The sequence below is a fragment of the Eleutherodactylus coqui genome, chromosome 1 (assembly GCF_035609145.1).
Source record: "Eleutherodactylus coqui strain aEleCoq1 chromosome 1, aEleCoq1.hap1, whole genome shotgun sequence".
Classification (NCBI taxonomy): Eukaryota; Metazoa; Chordata; class Amphibia; order Anura; family Eleutherodactylidae; genus Eleutherodactylus; species Eleutherodactylus coqui.
Genome location: NC_089837.1, coordinates 526,283,355 through 526,302,114, shown reverse-complemented (window position 1 = coordinate 526,302,114; position 18,760 = coordinate 526,283,355). Strand labels below are relative to the sequence as shown.

General features: G+C 46.5%; 1 protein-coding gene across 4 annotated transcripts in view; it reads right to left on the bottom strand.

Moving 5' to 3' along the window:
• Nucleotides 1-18,760, bottom strand: part of XRRA1 (X-ray radiation resistance associated 1) — a 55,476-nt gene that overhangs the window by 20,524 nt on the left and 16,192 nt on the right. For all 4 annotated transcript variants that reach the window (XM_066588361.1, XM_066588360.1, XM_066588362.1 and 1 more), the window contains exons 5-14: nt 18,618-18,690; nt 14,008-14,105; nt 13,534-13,667; nt 13,087-13,191; nt 11,428-11,648; nt 11,162-11,208; nt 7,314-7,424; nt 5,436-5,529; nt 1,078-1,196; nt 57-323 (exon numbers count right to left, since the gene is read on the bottom strand). In XM_066588361.1, coding sequence (XP_066444458.1) covers nt 57-323; nt 1,078-1,196; nt 5,436-5,529; nt 7,314-7,424; nt 11,162-11,208; nt 11,428-11,648; nt 13,087-13,191; nt 13,534-13,667; nt 14,008-14,105; nt 18,618-18,690 — 1,269 coding nt within the window. The remainder of the gene's footprint in view (nt 1-56; nt 324-1,077; nt 1,197-5,435; nt 5,530-7,313; nt 7,425-11,161; nt 11,209-11,427; nt 11,649-13,086; nt 13,192-13,533; nt 13,668-14,007; nt 14,106-18,617; nt 18,691-18,760) is intronic.

Here is an 18,760-nt window from a genome sequence, read left to right as displayed (position 1 = left end):
CATGCTGTAGCCCCGCCCACATTCAGTCGCAATCGAATTCTGGGTACAGTACAGACCTGAGTCATGAACACGGACTCCACATCCGGATCACAGCTGAAGCTCATTTCCTCTTCCTTGTTCTGAGACGACTCTGTACACTCCTGACTCTGCTCCAAGGGTGTATCCATGCTTCTCGCTGACAAGTTTCTGATTGGTGGAAGAGGGCTTGATGACATCACAGATTCAGTGACATCACTCTCAGGATGGGGCAGTCTTGGAAAAGAGGATAACAGGGACTCCAACATCAAAGGCTGTTTAGGGATTTTGGGAATGTGAGTTCTGACCTTGGAGGACAAAATACAGACTTTACGATTATTGTGAGGAAGCGGTTGTACCACGTGCCCCTCCCCCCACCGCTCCGCGGGATTCAGTGGAAATCATATGACCGCCACTATACATGTATTTACCCCTATAGGCTCTGTATGGGCACTCTGGCGCAGACACACTTGTATGGGTCTGTGGAATGGCAAAAGGAGTCTGAATTGCACTGAGAGCAGCATGTTAGTTGGCTCTATGTGGGAGGGGCTACGGCAACTTCTAGCCAATCACAGACTTAGTCGGATCAATTAGGGACCCAGAAAACAAAAAGTTACTTGGGCATCATCACAGGGGGAATGGGGTAAAAGGTGACCGCAGGATCAGACTACACATAGAATGCTTGTAGTCTGTAACCATGGAGACACAGAGGTTGGGGAAACATGAAAAAATGCTGCAAAAATATACACAGCCCAGTGAGAACGGAGTCTTCAAAAAGAGCTGCATTGTGGCCTATCATACCCAATACACATATACAGATAGGTATATACACAGGTACATATATAGAAAGCAACCAAATACAGAGGGATGCATAACTGTACACAGACATACCATCACACATACTGTCAAACACGCACACACATATATATATATTATATATATATATATATATATACATATACACACACACACCCTACATTCACATATACTAATTTTTGCCATTGTCTGCTGCTTGCTCCGTGCGTCCAGCGATACTTGGTGATAAGCCCCGCCCCCGCTCACCTTCCTCTTCTCTTTCCTTGGAATGATTAGATGAGGTTTATGAAATCCGGCAGATTTCTTGCGAATCACTTTGATCCCGAGTCTCTGCTGGAGGAAGCTTCCCAGTAATGGGGGCTCACCTGCGGAAAAGGGGGGAAACAATATAGGTGGCTGCAAGAGTCACATGGTCTATACTGGGCACCACAGATTATATCCCAGCAGCTACAGAGTCACATGGTCCATACTGGGCACTATGGATGATGTCCGAGGACATGGTACCGGGCACCGCGGATTATATACTGTAGTCACATGATGTGTACGTCTGGGTACTATAGATTATGTCGGAGGACCTATACAGTCACATGGTACTGGGCACCGCCGATTATATACTGTAGTCACATGATGTGTACATCTGGGTACTATAGCTTATGTCGGAGGACCTATACAGTCACATGGTACTGGGCACCGCCGATTATATACTGTAGTCACATGATGTGTACATCTGGGTACTATAGATTATGTCGGAGGACCTATACAGTCACATGGTACTGGGCACCGCGGATTATATACTGTAGTCACATGATGTGTACATCTGGGTACTATAGATTATGTCGGGGGACCTATACAGTCACATGGTACCGGGCACCGCGGATTATATACTGTAGTCACATGATGTGTACGTCTGGGTACTATAGCTTATGTCGGAGGACCTATACAGTCACATGGTACCGGGCACTGCGGATTATATACTGTAGTCACATGATGTGTACATCTGGGTACTATAGATTATGTCGGAGGACCTATACAGTCACATGGTACCGGGCACTGCGGATTATATACTGTAGTCACATGATGTGTACATCTGGGTACTATAGATTATGTCAGAGGACCTATACAGTCACATGGTACCGGGCACCGCGGATTATATACTGTAGTCACATGATGTGTACGTCTGGGTACTATAGATTATGTCGGAGGACCTATACAGTCACATGGTACTGGGCACCGCGGATTATATACTGTAGTCACATGATGTGTACATCTGGGCACTATAGATTATGTCGGAGGACCTATACAGTCACATGGTACCGGGCACCGCGAATTACATACTGTAGTCACATGATGTGTACATCTGGGTACTATAGATTATGTCAGAGGACCTATACAGTCACATGGTACTGGGCACCGCGGATTATATACTGTAGTCACATGATGTGTACATCTGGGTACTATGGATTATGTCGGAGGACCTATACAGTCACATGGTACCGGGCACCGCGGATTATATACTGTAGTCACATGATGTGTACATCTGGGCACTATAGATTATGTCGGAGGACCTATACAGTCACATGGTACTGGGCACCGCGGATTATATACTGTAGCCACATGATGTGTACATCTGGGTACTATAGCTTATGTCGGAGGACCTATACAGTCACATGGTACTGGGCACCGCGGATTATATACTGTAGTCACATGATGTGTACATCTGGGCACTATAGATTATGTCGGAGGACCTATACAGTCACATGGTACTGGGCACCGCCGATTATATACTGTAGTCACATGATGTGTACATCTGGGTACTATAGACATTTCTATACACTAAGGGGAACAATATTAGAGATGCAACACAAGATGCAGCTCACCACATGAGGTACGGTCTTCATCCACAGCGTTACGCCAAACAACCAACATCCGCAAAGAACAGCGCCAACCCGGGGCCTCAGGAGCACGATGGGCACTTTAACATCTTCTATGGATACAGCTCAATAAGGATCTATTTGATATGATGGCGTCCTGAGGCCCCGGTTTGGCGCTGTTCTCTGCGCTCCTCTCCCATCGACATTGGAGGTTTGGCGTAACGCTGTGGATGCAGACGGTTCCTTATGAGCCGCATCTTGTGTTTGCATTGCTAGTATTAGTCTATTTTCCGAGCTCCTACTAATTAGCAGTGGGGTTCCACAATGGGGACCTCCGTTATCGCACCATGTCCAGCTTTAGCCAATCCGGCGCGTTAAAATAAAGTTGCTGAACTTTTTGCTGGACCTTCACTAACTCCACAAGTGTTCTGAGCAGCCCAGAGGCGCGTTCATCAGATGAGGAGTAAATCATGTTATTACGGGCCATCATAGCGGGATTGTAAATAGGGCAAAGAATATACCCTGCTCCTCGAAAATAAGACCTAACCCGATTTCGGTGGGCTTGAAATATAAGTCCTACCCCTAAAATAAGCCCCAGCTACACTACATAAAACAAAAAAGCAAAACATTACCTAGTACGCTCATCCAGGTCCCTCCCATGCTTGCTTGCAGTCCTCAGCTGCCGACAGAAGATCTCTTCCTGGTAATGGGGTTCGCAAACCAATCAATGCAACGCTTGATGAACCAATGTGATGGCTGTGATTGGTTATGTGAGCGCTGCACTGATTGGCTGAGTGGTGGTGCTCGAGAACAAATCAGAGCCATCGCTTCCTGGAGGCGGGGTTTACAAACCCCGTTACCAGGAAGCGATCTTCTGTCTGCGGCTGAGGTCTGCAAGTGTGCTGGAATGTGGGAGACCAGCGGGAGGGACCCGGACCATGCCAGCTAGGTAAGTATATTAAGACCTAGCGCCTCTTCTGGGCAAAAATTAATATAAGACAGTGTCTTATTTTTGGGGAAACACGGTAGTAGAACCAATACCTAGACCTGTCTATACAGTACAATCAGGCGACATGGAGCTCTTTGATCTCAGACACATTGCAAAGCAGCCCGTCCGTCTACCCCAGCGCCGCTAAGAAAACACGGAAATCAGTAATCTCAGAGCCCCCAGGCTACAGAACAACACGATCCAGCAGTACCAGCCTGGCTTATAATTATAGGTTGATTTACATGTGCCCAGCGGGACGCGGCGTTACCCTCTATTAACCCTTAACAACCAGCGGGTTTCGGTACTAAAGGTCCGGACACCTTTTAGTGATTTTACCCATGTGGTGGTTTTATGGTCCTTTTTTTTTCCCAGCTCGACAAAATTATTTTTGCTGTGTTTTTTTCACATTTAGGGCCACTCTTTATTCCTTTTCTCAGTTTTTTTCCATTTTATCAGGGTTAATGTGCGCAAAAAAGTAAAAAAAATATACATATTTTAAAAAAATGTATAAATCTTTATTTTAAAAATGATCATATTTACACTAAAGTGGCGCACAGGAGCGCGCTCCTCATATATAATGTGTATGGCGGCGGATTACAGGGCGGCGGTTTAGGCGGTTTTTATTTTATTCTGTAATCTTTTCCTAATCATTCAGGGCTGTGTGGCAAGGGAAGGCGGAGCGGGTAAAACTACGCCTGCCTTCTGCACTTCTGATATCCAAGATTGCAGGAGCTTTAATCCCGCGCCATATTCTTATTATTGGCCGGGGGTGACACCCCAGGACCAAGCGCTGTATATTTACGGAGCTCGGTCCTTAATAGGTTAAAACAAACCTCCCCGGTAACATCCCAGACTCCTTTACAGATTGTAGCACTGTGTTATTTCTGCCATTGGACGTACTGCCTGTGGGGGGCGACACTGCGGATGGACATCCCGCAAACTAGAACTGCGTACTGCGGCGCATATATCCGGGTCCAGTCCCCCTCGGCGTATTGAGGCGTTCCGTCTGCAGCGGCTGCGCACTCTTTGGATATTCCCCAGGAGATAATACCATCATTCAGTCACTGGCATTGAAAGGGTGTTTCGTCCCGTTAGAGTGCTTTCAGGCGGAGTGAGAAATCGGTCGCCGGAGCCAATGATGTCGCAGTTCGCTGCTTCACTCCGGCAGTCATTCTAAACACACAGATTGGCGTTTCGCAGGTTTCACCGCAGATATCAGAAGTAAAATGCCGGACGGCGGAGCGGAAGCCGAACAGCCCCCGTTATAGTCAGTGGGGTCCGTCCGCCGCTGTTCGCTTCCATCATAAGACGGATGTGTTCAGCCACAGGATTCCCCGAGCGGAACGGACACAGATGTGGAAGCCGCCATAAATGGTTTGTTTTTACCGGATGGTTCCGTTCGCCGTACGAGGGATGAGAAGGACTGAACGATCGGCGTTTAATCCGAACGATTGGCGAATGAGAGAGCCAGGCTTTTCATGCTTACATAAAAGGAACGATAAGCAAACGAAGAATCGTCCATGGTTGGCCGCGGTGACACGGATCGTCCGGCGATCAGTAGGAGGGGTCTACATTACATCACATGTTCTTCATGCCGGCTGTATGCTATGAATGAGGCCTAGTTCAGCTGAAACGGGAGGATCCTGTTCGCACTTCTAAGCGTTTTCTGGCATTTTTACGGATAGATCTCCATATCGATGCAAGAAGCGCTGCAGCAGCTCAGCCTTCCTTCTGTACCCCGTTACCTTTTCTGAGTGTTGCCAGAGGGTTCCCAGTAATTATCAGCTCCTCCAGGGAGGGGAGCAGCGCCACCGGCAGCACGTCCTCCTCATAGCGGATCTGTAATATCAGCACATTACACAAAGATGTTATCCAGGAGAAGCGCCAACATGTTCCCCATTACTTTACACTGCAGCCTGCTCTGTGCAGTCTTTATACCAGGCCCCTATATAACACTTACTGTATATAGTATACTGGTGCAAGAACTAGGAGGCAGGTGCATGCAAGATGCTGCTATATGGAAACCATCAGCAAGGAGGTTGGCTGCTGCTTATGCATCGTCTTATTCCTATCATACATGCAGGTACAGTAAACAGCCGGCACCGCTGATATAGTAGCATATAATCCGAATACTCCGTAGGGGTGTCAGGTGACAATGATAAAGGCTGCACGGGGTATTAGGAGTTATTGAGCTGAGCAGATCCACAGCTCGTTCTTCATTGTGTATGCCAAGAACTAAACAGGGGCATAGTATGGGAATAACATCCAGCAATAGCAACTTACTGATGGTTTCCAGGAATAGAATTTATTTCCATCCTGCACAGCCACAGAGTTCCAGGATACAATTCTGGAATCCTGCAGCACCACTAGGGGGAGCTCCCTGCAGAAGAATTTCTACTGCTAGCACAGTGATCAAATAGAGCTCTATGAATCTGTATGCCGTGAGCTCCCTCTAGTGGTGAACGTATATATCAGTATACAAGGAGCTCTCCCTATTTGTGAATGTATACATCTGTATGCAAGGAGTTCCCCCCCTAGTGGTGGATGTATATATCTGTATACAAGGAGTTCCCCCTAGTGGTGGATATATAACTCTGTATACAGTGAGCTGCACCTAGTGGTGACTGAACAAAAATCTGCATGCAGTGAGCTCCCTCTACTGGAGGCTATATATATCTGTATACAATGAACTACCCCTAATGGAGGCTGTATATATCTGTATGTAGTGAGCTCCCCCCAGTGGTGGCTATATATATCTGTATACAATGAACTACCCCTAGTGGAGACTGTATACATCTGTATACAGTAAGCTCCTCTAGTGGTAACAGTATATATCTGTATGTAGTGAGCTCCCCCTAGTGGTGGCTATATATATCTGTATGTAGTGAGCTCTCCCTAGTGGTGGTTGTATATATCTGTATGTAGTGAGCTCCCCCTAGTGGTGGCTATATATATCTGTATACAATGAACTACCCCTAGTGGAGACTGTATAAATCTGTATACAGTAAGCTCCTCTAGTGGTAACAGTATATATCTGTATGTAGTGAGCTCGCCCTAGTGGTGGCTATATATATCTGTATGTAGTGAGCTCTCCCTAGTGGTGGCTGTATATATCTGCATGCAGTGTGCTCCTCCTAGTGGTTGCTGTATATATATCTGTATATAGTGAGCTCCCCCTAGTTGTGGCTGTATATATCTGTATATAGTGAGCTCCCCCTAGTTGTGGCTGTATACATCTATATGTACTGAGCTCCTCCTAGTGGTGGCTGTATACATCTGTATGTAGTGAGCTCCCCCTAGTGGTGGCTGTATATATCTGTATGCAGTGCGCTCCCCCTAGTGGTGGCTGTATATATCTGTATATAGTGAGCTCCCCCGAGTGGTGGTTGCAGACAGAATGGATTTTATCATGTAACTCTAGGTATATGCAGGGGATCTGGAGCTCCATATCCTACTTAGATAACCTATAGGGTATTTATAGGGCTTTTTCAACTCATTTTGGGGGAAAAGATTGTCCAAAAATTGAAGAAGTGTGTAGAGACCCCAATAGCCTTATGCCTGACTGGGGGGGGGGGGCTCTATATGCGGCTTTCCATCCATCTCTGGTTACCTGAGACATGTACCTTGTTGTCCGCCAGGCTCAGGATCCTTAGACTTGGCAGAGGAGGCGACTCTGTGGGTGACAGCAGGGCGCCGGGCAGGGATGAGGGGTGAACGGCGACATCCAGGGGCTCCTGCCACAAAATAAGAGCATTATACTCGCTGGCACTGATGCCCGATACCTGCCCCAGTGAATGAGATATAGTGGGAGGATGGCACAGTTGGCGCTCATGAGGTACTGGGATCGCTATGACCCTCCCCCGCCCCTAACATTCCCAGCGGTCACCATCTGCGTTGGGCTGTATTTACACGGACCGCTGTGATATACGTAATCGCCCCGGCCTTGCAGACACCTCTGCCGTGATTTGTCAGTGACTGCGATGCATTTTAGCGCTATAAACACGGGATTCACACATGAAAAAATAAATAGAGATCGCATGTGCCTATAGTGAGGAAAAGGCGCGTCGCCTCACGTGCAAATCACATGGCAGGAGAGAGATTGTTTACACACTCCTATAGGAAACAGTGAGCAATTCTCGCAGGGGAAACCCTCAGATATGAGACGAGCTGCGCCCCCCCCCCCCCCCCCCCGTGTATATTAACCCATTCAATATAATGGGTCCTTTTCACACACGACTTCTGCGCGTCTCGCAATAGCACAGAATATGTGCGCCAATGTTACTTGTGTAAATATAGGCTTAGGCCTCATTCCCACGGGCATATTTGCGTTCCGTATTACACACGGCCGAACCGTTTTCTTATTACGGACGGAAATTGTCCATTAAAGTCACTGGGAGCGCGTGAGTCCGCAGTGAGTCCGCAGTGAGTCCGCAGTGAGTCCGCAGTGAGTCCGCAGTGAATCCGAAATAAGTCCGCAGTGAGTCCGCAGTGAGTCCACAGTGAGTCCACAGTGAATCCGAAATAAGTCCGCAGTGAGTCCCAAGCATTTTTATGATGTCCATAATGGGGATTCGTCCTTAATGAGAGTTACAGCATTGGAAAGGATTGAAGTAAAATCTATTACTATATTGAGAAAAAAAGAAATGTTTTGGATCCATCGTCTCAATACATCAACCCCCTTTGGACTGAATGAACTATTAGAAAAAATTTAGAATTTTTTTTTAGCACATTTATTTTTCTTTTATTAAATTATTAATTATTAATTATCATTAATTGATTAAGGCCTCCTTCCCACGAACGGATTTACGCCGCGTAAATTCGCGGCAAAAATCCGCTGCGTTGCCCCCTGCTATTAGGTTCTATTGAACCTAATAGCACAATGCTCACGGTGCGGAATTGCACCGCGGAATTACGCACCGCGATTTCTCCCGTCCTCACCCGCAGCATGCTCTATTTTCTGCGGGTGAGGACGGGCTGTACGCGCTGACGGCTTCCATTGCAGTCAATGGAAGCCGTCCGTTCACGCTATCTCCCGCTGTAACCAGCGGGAGATAGCGTGAAAAAACGCTTTCCCGCCCACCGCCGCGCGTCATATGACGCCATATGACACGGCCGGCCGCGCACGTGACACGGCCGGTGACGCGGCGGCGATGGGCGGGGAAGCGTTTTCACGCTATCTCCCGCAGGTAAGTATAGGGGCTCTGGGGGGCGCCGTGACGGGCTTCACTGCGTAATATTACGCGGCGGAGCCCGTCACGCTCGTGGGAAGGAGGCCTAATACTGTATTATTATAACTTGTTTCCGTAGGGTCTCTTCATAAAGCATTAATTTATTATGGTTATTGATGTTATATTAATGTATTTTTATATATATTTATACATATTATAAATTTTATTCTATAAGCAATAAGAATATTGATGCACAATGAGAAAGTCTTTTTAAATACTATTTCGTTTATAGCAATATTAATACACTATAATTAAGTGTGGCTCGATGTATTTAAATGTGAACCTGACCGTATCGTGTTCCCGGTCGTTTTTAAATAAAGTTTTATTAGTGAATATATGGATCGCTCACAGCGTTCCATGTGATGTAGTTTCAATTAAACTATTAGTGACGTAATTGTGGGAGTGGAGGGGTGTTTCCTGCACCTCCTTCCTTTCCCCAGGGAACAACCTTGATTGCCAGTCTGAAAGCATATGGAACATGTGAGTAGTATTATTTATAGACGTGCTGTGTAATAATTGTATGTAAGTTTTTTTGAGCTTGAAAAAGACGATTGTACTCGTTGAAACGCGTCGCTCGTATTTATGTAAATAAAATTAATATATTTACATTTTTTTCATCTTTTATCCCGACGAGCGCAAAAGCAGCTTTTTTTCTTTAGTAGTGAATCAGCAGTGAGTCCACAGTGAGTCCGAAATAAGTCCGCAGTGAGTCCGAAATAAGTCCGCAGTGAGTCCGCAGTGAGTCCGAAATAAGTCCGCAGTGAGTCCGCAGGGAGTCCGAAATAAGTCCGCAGTGAGTCCGCAGTGAGTCCGAAATAAGTCCGCAGTGAATCCGCAGTAAGTCTGCAGTGAGTCCGCAGCGAGTCCGCAGCGAGTCCGCAGCGAGTCCGCAGCGAGTCGGCAGCGAGTCCGCAGCGAGTCCGCAGCAAATCCGAAATAAGTCTGCAGTGAATCCGCAGTGAATCCGAAATAAGTCCGCAGTGAGTCCGCAGCGAGTCAGCAGTGAATCCGAAATAAGTCTGCAGTGAATCCGCAGTGAGTCCGCAGTGAATCCGAAATAAGTCTGCAGTGAATCCGCGGTGAGTCCGCAGTGAGTCCGCAGTGAGTCCGCAGTGAGTCCGCAGTGAGTCCGCCGGACACAGAGGGGTTTATTGCAGATTTACACATGATGTAAAAACACAAGGACTTTGCATTAAAAAAACAAAAAACGCAATCTGCAGGAATGAACAGTTTTGGTCCATAAAAACTCTATATTTCACGGAACAAAACGGCATGAAACGCCCGTATGAATGAGCCACCATGCTGGGACTTGTAGTTCCTCCACAGCCTCCTCCAGGCTTCTGCTAATCAGACATAATCCCTCTAGAATGAAAATTCTGCAACTTTCTAGATACATTTATTCACATCCAGAGGCTGAAAACCCACCCGAACCTAAACCGCCGCACAGCTGAGGGTTTGTTACAGTTGTATCCAGCCTACACAATCCTCTGTGGACTCCAGACTGATACATGTTACCTGCACTGATACATTGTAACAAACTATGCAGCCGAATAAGGCCTAGACCTGTGACACTTGTAACAAACCCTCAGCTGTGAGTAAGGCCCAATGCACACGGGCGTATTTGCATTGTGAAATCCAAAGTCCGCGGGGGATACACAGGGGCCGCAGGGGTCACCGTCCGGCACCAGGTCAAATTCCGCTGCCGATCCGACCCGTCCGTGTGCATTCAGCCATAGTCAGGATGGGAGTCAGCAAAAATGTTCCCACTAATTGACAGCAAACAGAGATGTTGAAAAGGGGGAGGAAATGAAACGTAAGCGTATTAGTATTAAAGGTCGGTTCACACGGGCGGACGCAGATGAGTACATGAGTGTGTATCCACAGACCGACACGGCACACCCCCTGCACATCCGGCTCTGGAGGCGGTTTTTAGCGCGCATTACCTGGTTTTTTCACGGACGTTACCAAAAACACAAGTGGATCCCATTTATTATATGCGCAAATACGCAGTGAATACACCTGCAGCGCGCTGCTCACTCGGTATTTGCGCGCTCCCGTTGACTGCGATGGGCTATTTCTGTCCGTAATATGCACTAAAACAGGATATGCGGTGGTCTGTATTCAACACGAGCAAAAACTGCTCAGTGCTACATATCATGCGTGTAATACACGTGTATATCCGCCCTTAGTTGCAGTTACACAACTCCCTAGCGCTGACGGCGGGCAGGCAGCGCTGTACGTACCAGCAGGCGGTCTGTGAATGGATGGCGGCGGGAGGGGAAGATCACCTCTGCAACCAAGGAAACAAGAACTATTATTGCAGCTATCACACCCCCCCCCCCCCCTGGGACCCCAAACTCCATACTGGAGGCAACATGCAGCACAGGGGTACCTGCAGAGCCCACCTCAGGTAAGATGACCCCCAGTGAAGACCGCCGAGCTGCATGTTGTCAATGATACTAGAAGTAGGCAGAGTTGCCCTTTAAATTCGATCAGTGCCGTCCCTCACCCGTCCTGTCAGGGTCCTTTCTGTTACGAAGAACCGTATATTCCACTCTATCCTCAGCCGCCCTACTGCGCTCCAGTTCATCTTCTGTCATCTCCTGTGTCATGTGACCGCGTCCCTCTACATATCCTTCTGGTTCTGGTTTTCCAAAGATGGAAGGGCTGCTCCCTGGGAGGTACGGGACGGCAGAGATGGTGTTCTTGTCTAGATTCAGCAACTGTAACCTGATGAGAACAAAAGACCAGATGATCATGTATTATACTCCAGAGCTGCACTCACTATTCTGCTGGTGGAGTCACTGTGTACATACATTACTTATCCTGTACTGACCCTGAGTTACATCCTGTATTATACTGCAGAGCTGCACTCACTATTCTGCTGGTGGAGTCACTGTATACATACATTACTTATCCTGTACTGATCCTGAGTTACATCCTGTATTATACTCCAGAGCTGCACTCACTATTCTGCTGGTGGAGTCACTGTGTACATACATTACTTATCCTGTACTGACCCCGAGTTACATCCTGTATTATACCCCAGAGCTGCACTCACTATTCTGCTGGTGGGGTCACTGTGTACATACATTATCCTGTACTGATCCTGAGTTACATCCTGTATTATCCTGCAGAGCTGCACTCACTATTCTGCTGGTGGAGTCACTGTGTACATACATTACTTATCCTGTACTGATCCTGAGTTACATCCTGTATTATACTCCAGAGCTGCACTCACTATTCTGCTGGTGGAGTCACTGTGTACATACATTACTTATCCTGTACTGATCCTGAGTTACATCCTGTATTATACTCCAGAGCTGCACTCACTATTCTGCTGGTGGAGTTACTGTATACATATATTACTTATCCTGTACTGCTCCTGAGTTACATCCTGTTTATACTCCAGAGCTGCATTCACTATCCTGCTGGTGGAGTCACTGCGAATATACATTACTTATCCTGTACTGCTCCTAAGTTACGTCCTGTATTATACTCCAGAGCTGAACTCACTATTCTGCTGGTGGAGTCACTGTGTACATACATTACTTATCCTGTACTGCTCCTGAGTTACATCCTGTTTATACTCCAGAGCTGCATTCACTATCCTGCTGGTGGAGTCACTGCGAATATACATTACTTATCCTGTACTTCCCCTGAGTTACATCCTGTATTATACTCCAGAGCTGCACTCACTATTCTGCTGGTGGAGTCTCTGTATACATATATTACTTATCCTGTACTGATCCTGAGTTACATCCTGTATTATACCCCAGAGCTGCACTCACTATTCTGCTGGTGGAGTCTCTGTATACATATATTACTTATCCTGTACTGATCCTGAGTTACATCCTGTATTATACCCCAGAGCTGCACTCACTATTCTGCTGGTGGAGTCACTGTGTACATACATTACTTATCCTGTACTGATCCTGAGTTACATCCTGTATTATACTCCAGAGCTGCACTCACTATTCTGCTGGTGGAGTCACTGTATACATACATTACTTATCCTGTACTGACCCTGAGTTACATCCTGTATTATACCCCAGAGCTGCACTCACTATTCAGTTGTGTTTCTTCATCATTGCAGCCATTACACAAATAAATATACTATAATGGCACACACTTGGGGTGGGGGTCACACATTTGGGGTCACACTCACCCTTGTAGTCCAGCCAGGCTGACAAAGACTGAAGGATGCGACAGTAAGTTATCATCTAGCATTAACACCTCCAGACTCGGGAACATCGGGGCTTCACCATCTTTCCTGCAACATAATAATAAGACATCCGGATAGAGACGGTGAGGGGAGCGCAGAACTCCGGAGACTTTGCTCATTGGGGTATAGAGCAGGTGCTGTACAGGCTCCTCCCCACACTGATGCTCCTCCCCCAATATATATAAAGCCATTCTCTCATTGGTATGTTAGATGCTTATATAGTTTTTAGTGATGGAGAACTGCAGTGTAAAGCATGGGGGAAGGACAAGCAGCAGCCTGAGTCTCTGGACCTCCGAGACAATGCAGTTAAGTTGGAATCACTTTTCAGACAGCGCCCCCCACTGGATATCGGTATATAAATACCCACAGATGTATGGAGTCCCTACTTACGTGGCGGGAGCGCTGAGGTCCGGCGGCAGATTCGTCAGCCCGTTTCCGGTCAGGCAGAGTACTCTGAGGCGCGGCAGCGCCCCCAGCTGCGGTACGTCTCCGGGGGAGAGGCTGTTGTAAGAAAGATCCAGAACCTGGGATACAATAGTAGTCACAGATCAGAGTGTTCTGGATGAGCAGGCGGCTCTGCATGACCCGGAATGTTCCAGACCATCAGATGTTTCCATATTCAGCTGATGTTTCGGGTGACACTGAATACTCCAGACTATCAGATGTTTCTGGATGACCATGGATATTTCAGACTATTGGATGTGTAGAGACTTCAACAGACATTGCAGCTGAGCTGAGGGTGTTGATCTTATTTATGTGCTAATGAGGCAGTGCTTCAGTATAAAGCATGGGGGAAGTAATACAGCAGTGCTGGAGTCCCTGATGGCACCGGAGGAGGGCTTCACACTTGTCACTGTGACTCACCTCCAGCTGTGGCAACTCTCCAGGGATTACGGTGATTCTGCGGATTCCATTCATGGAAAGATCAAGTTCTCGGAGAGCCGGAAATGTCCGGAAAGCCTCTGGGGGAAAAAAACGCAGTTTACACCTCTGTCAGCCGCAAATATCTGCTGGCTTTACACTTCATTTTCACTGTTATAATACAGAAAAATATGGAAACCATCAGCAAGTAGTTCACATGATGCTGACGGATCCTGATGCTGGTTTTTTATTCCCTCTATGTCTTTTGAAAATAATGATGTCATCAGTGGGGGACAATTCATCGATACGACCCTCCAGCTTCTCACAACCCAATAATGCGCCCCCCTCTGGTAACGGGGTGAAATCTCTTCCGTGCGTTGTAGAGCCGTCTAGTGGCCAACAAGCTCTACAAGCGGAAGAAGAGGTCACTGCACACAAGGAGCCTCCGAGAGCCTCTTATAGGCTAAGAGGGGAACCACTTTTAGGGCCTCCGGTGACAAGACCGTCCATCTAATTACCACAACTCTCATCATTTACAGATCTGCCTGAGATGGAGCCGCATGCCAGGGTCTGCAGCAGGACAACTATTTCTTCTGGGGGCCGGAGTGTATTTAGCCCCTTCATCCTCTGTGATGAGTGGGAGGTAGACTCGGCTGCTGGGCTTGCTTTATACCTGGTGGGTGCCAGCTGCTGGAAACAGCCGCCACCCGCCACATACAGCCACGATCAAAGGAGCATGCCATCAGTTACCATGGCATCACTTACCATACCTCAGCCTAGTGTCAGGAGTGCAGGCCTAATTAACCCTATGGCAAGGATTCATATACCGACATTAAAGTTACAATGTACTGCAATACAGAAGTATTGCAGTATATTATAGAAGCAATTAAGTTCATTGTCTAATAAAAAGAAAACTTAAAATCAAACATAAATAACATTTTTAAAAATAAAAATAATGTAAAAAAAATCCCAAATACCTTCTGGCATTTGTTCAAGAAAAAAATGTAAACAACAAAAAATCTATATAATTGGTATCATCACGTTTGTTAAAGCTCGACCTGTTACAATATTGCATTATTTATCCCGCATGGTGGACACACTACGCCAGAAAAAAAACACACTACGCCAGAATTGCTTTTTTTCATCACCTCCTCTCCTGAGAAAATCTGAATAAAAAGTGATCGAAAAGCTGAGTGTGAAAGAAAGTAGTAGCAATAAAAGCTACAGTACGCCCCACGTGGAACGCCGCACGGCGGACAGAACAATGCAGAGTGTCGGAGTACGGCGACAGATCTGGGGAGAGGAGGCAGTTTTAAAAAGTGCTAAAATACAAGCATTGTATCGTCGCGCTGAACACTAGATGGATGCCGGAAAAATGAAACACTGAAAAAAAAAAAAGAAATGATACAATTGTTGTTTTTCTATTTCACCCCACTTCAAAATGTTTCAAAGTTCTTCTATAAATTGTATGGTATATTAACTCCTTAATGACCAGGCCAGATTTTGGAAACATGTCACTTTAACATATAATACCTCCGTAAAGGTTTTGCATATCCGACTGGCTCTGACTCTGGTTTTTCGCCACATTGTGTACTTTATTTAGGGGGTAAAAATAGTCTGATAGAATTGTTCTACATTTTTAATAGAGATGAGCGAGCACCAAAATGCTCGAGTGCTCGTTACTCGAGTCGAACTTTCAGTGATGCTCGAGAGTTCGTTTCGAGTAACGAACCCCATTGAAGTCAATGGGCGACTCGAGCATTTTTGCATATGACTGGTGCTCCGCTAAGGTTTTCATTTGTGAAAATCTGGAAAACCTATGAAAGTGATGGAAACAACACAGAAACGGATAGGGCAGGCGAGGAGCTACATTTTGGGCTGCATCTCAAGTTCCCAGGTCCCATTATTAAGCCACAATAGTGGCAAGAGTGAGACCCCCCCACTGTCAGCATAAAGATCGTACTCCTCTGCCACAGCTGTAACAGCTGTGGCAGAGAAGAACGATGTTAGCCCATTGAATTAAATGGAGCCGGCAATACAGCCGGCTCCATAGAAAGCAATGGGCTGCCGGCGATCGCGGGATGAATTGTTGGGAAGGGCTTAAATATATAAGCCCTTCCCTGCAATTCATCCCGAAATGTGTAAAAGAAAAATATATATACTCACCTTGTCCCGGCAGAACGATGTTAGCCCATTGAATTCAATGGAGCCGGCAATACAGCCGGCTCCATTGAAAGCAATGGGCTGCCGGCGATCGCGGGATGAATTGTTGGGAAGGGTTAAATATATAAGCCCTTCCCTGCAATTCATCCCGAAATGTGTAAAAAAAAAAATATATATATACTCACCTGGTCCTGGCAGACGGAGTTCAGCGCGGCCGGTGGCAGTCCTCCTGAACTGCTCTGAACAGCTGTGAGTAGTATTCAGCAGCCGGGGATTTAAAATCCCCGCCTGCTAAATGAGCTGCCTCTGATTGGTCACAGCCTGACCAATCAGAGGCAGATCTCACTCACAGCCATTCATGAATTCATGAATGGGTGAGTGAGTGCTGCCTCTGATTGGCTCAGGGGCAGCTCTCAGCTGAATGCCATTACTACTCACAGCTGTTCAGAGCAGTTCAGGAGGACTGCCGCCGGCCGCGCTGAACTCCGTCTGCCGGGACCAGGTGAGTATATATATTTTTTTTATTTTTACACATTTCTGGATGAATTGCAGGGAAGGGCTTATATATTTAAGCCCTTCCCGAAAATTCATCCCGCGCTCGCCGGCAGGCCATTGCTTTCAATGGAGCTGGCTGTATTGCCGGCTCCATTGAATTCAATGGCCAGTGCTCGTTTAATCGAGACGAGTACCGCGTGGTGCTCGTCTCGAGTAACAAGCATCTCGAGCACCCTAATACTGGAACGAGCATCAAGCTCGGACGAGTATGCTCGCTCATCTCTAATTTTTAACTGTAATATCTCAAATATGTGGAAACATGCCGCACACATTCTTGATAAGATACATGTCCCCATCTGTTTACTTTATTCTGGACGCACATTTAAATTGTTTTTTAAGTTTTTTTTTAACCATTTAGGAGACGTACAAATTTAACATTACTTTTCAGCATTTTGAGGAACACTTTGTCTTCCTGCACCAAGCCAAGATTGTAGAGGCTCATAGGTGTCAAAATGATAGATACCAGCACAAATGACCCCATTTTAACAACTGCACCCCTTAATGTATTCACTGAGGGGGTCAGGAGGATTTTGATAGTTTATTTTCAGGAATTGATGCAATTTAGACGAGAAAAAATAAAATTTCATATTTTTGCATCATTTTAAAGACATATTTCTTTCCTATAGTGCACATGAAAATGAGGATTTCCTCCTAAAATGGATCCCCCTGTTTGTCCCGTGTTTAGACACATACCCATTGTGGCCCTAATCTTATGTCTGGATGCACAACGGGGCCCAAACCGAAAGCAGCAGCCGGTGGCTTTCAGATCAGACATTTTGCTTAACCACTCAAAGCCCACCCATACACCTTTTTACGGCGCTGCATCAGAGGTCTGGGATGGAACACCCATGCCAGGGGGCAGAGACTGATGGGTGTCTGATGGCAGCCCGGCACCTGTTCTAACTGTGGGGACTGTCAAAACCGCTGATCCACGCTATTTAACCCTTTATATGCCACTGTCAGCGCAACCGCAGTATGTACAGGGCTGGCATTGTGATCGCAGGGTCCCGATGGGCTGCTATAGCACCCAGTGACTTGAAGATGACCCATGGGTCTGTCATCTACGGCGGCTTATGAGGCTCAGCCAGGACTTTATGGTAATACTGAAGTATTGGAGAGTATTAAAAAAAGCAATCAAAAGTGGAAAATTTAAGTCCCCTAGTTAGACAAAAGGAAAAAAAACTAAAAAAAAAAAACAAAACTCAGCCCCCCCCCCTTAGTATGTATAAAACACCACACATTTTGTATCGCCGTGTCCATAATGTTTGTACACTTTTACATTCTTTATGTCTTTATGGATTTTTCTCCATCATCTTCATTTTTTTTAGATTTTTTATATCCCTGTAGAGGATTGAACCTGCAATCCTCTGATCGCTCACATAATACGCTGCAGTACTACTGTACTGCGGTGTATTATCGCTATTTTATGCTATGAGCCACGACAGGCCGAAATGTCATAGTTAGGCCACTGATTGGCAAGCCGTTAGTCCTCTGCGATTCGATGGTGGAGGGCTAATGATGTTAACTGATGATGGGGTTAACAGCCGGGATCAGAGTTATCCCCGATCCTGGCCATTGCAGAAGGACCCCAACTGTCATGTACAGCTGTAGATGTAGATGTGGTGGACAGAGGGTAGGGTTTGTGGCCCTTTAACGGTGCATTCATACACTGCGCCTCACGTATCAAACAGGTCTAGCAGTAATATGTCCTTGTTGTCCACAGTAGCCAATCACAGCACAGCTTCCCAGAGGAGTTTAAGAAATGGGCGCGGGAGCAAGATGCCACAAATAAAACCAAAAACGGTGAAAACCTAAGCAGCATTGTGGCTTCCGAGCGCAGACACTAAGGGGGCCATCTCCATGGGACAGTTTATGTGTGCAGATCTGTCTCTTACCCAGACGCAGCGAATTCTCCGATGCATTGATGTAAGCCAGACAAGTAAACTGCTGAAACTCCTCCCACTGCGCCTGCGGGGGCGGGATAAAGAAGGGAAGACACTTTACAGAAGACAACTGAGGGATCAAAATAGTGAGTAAA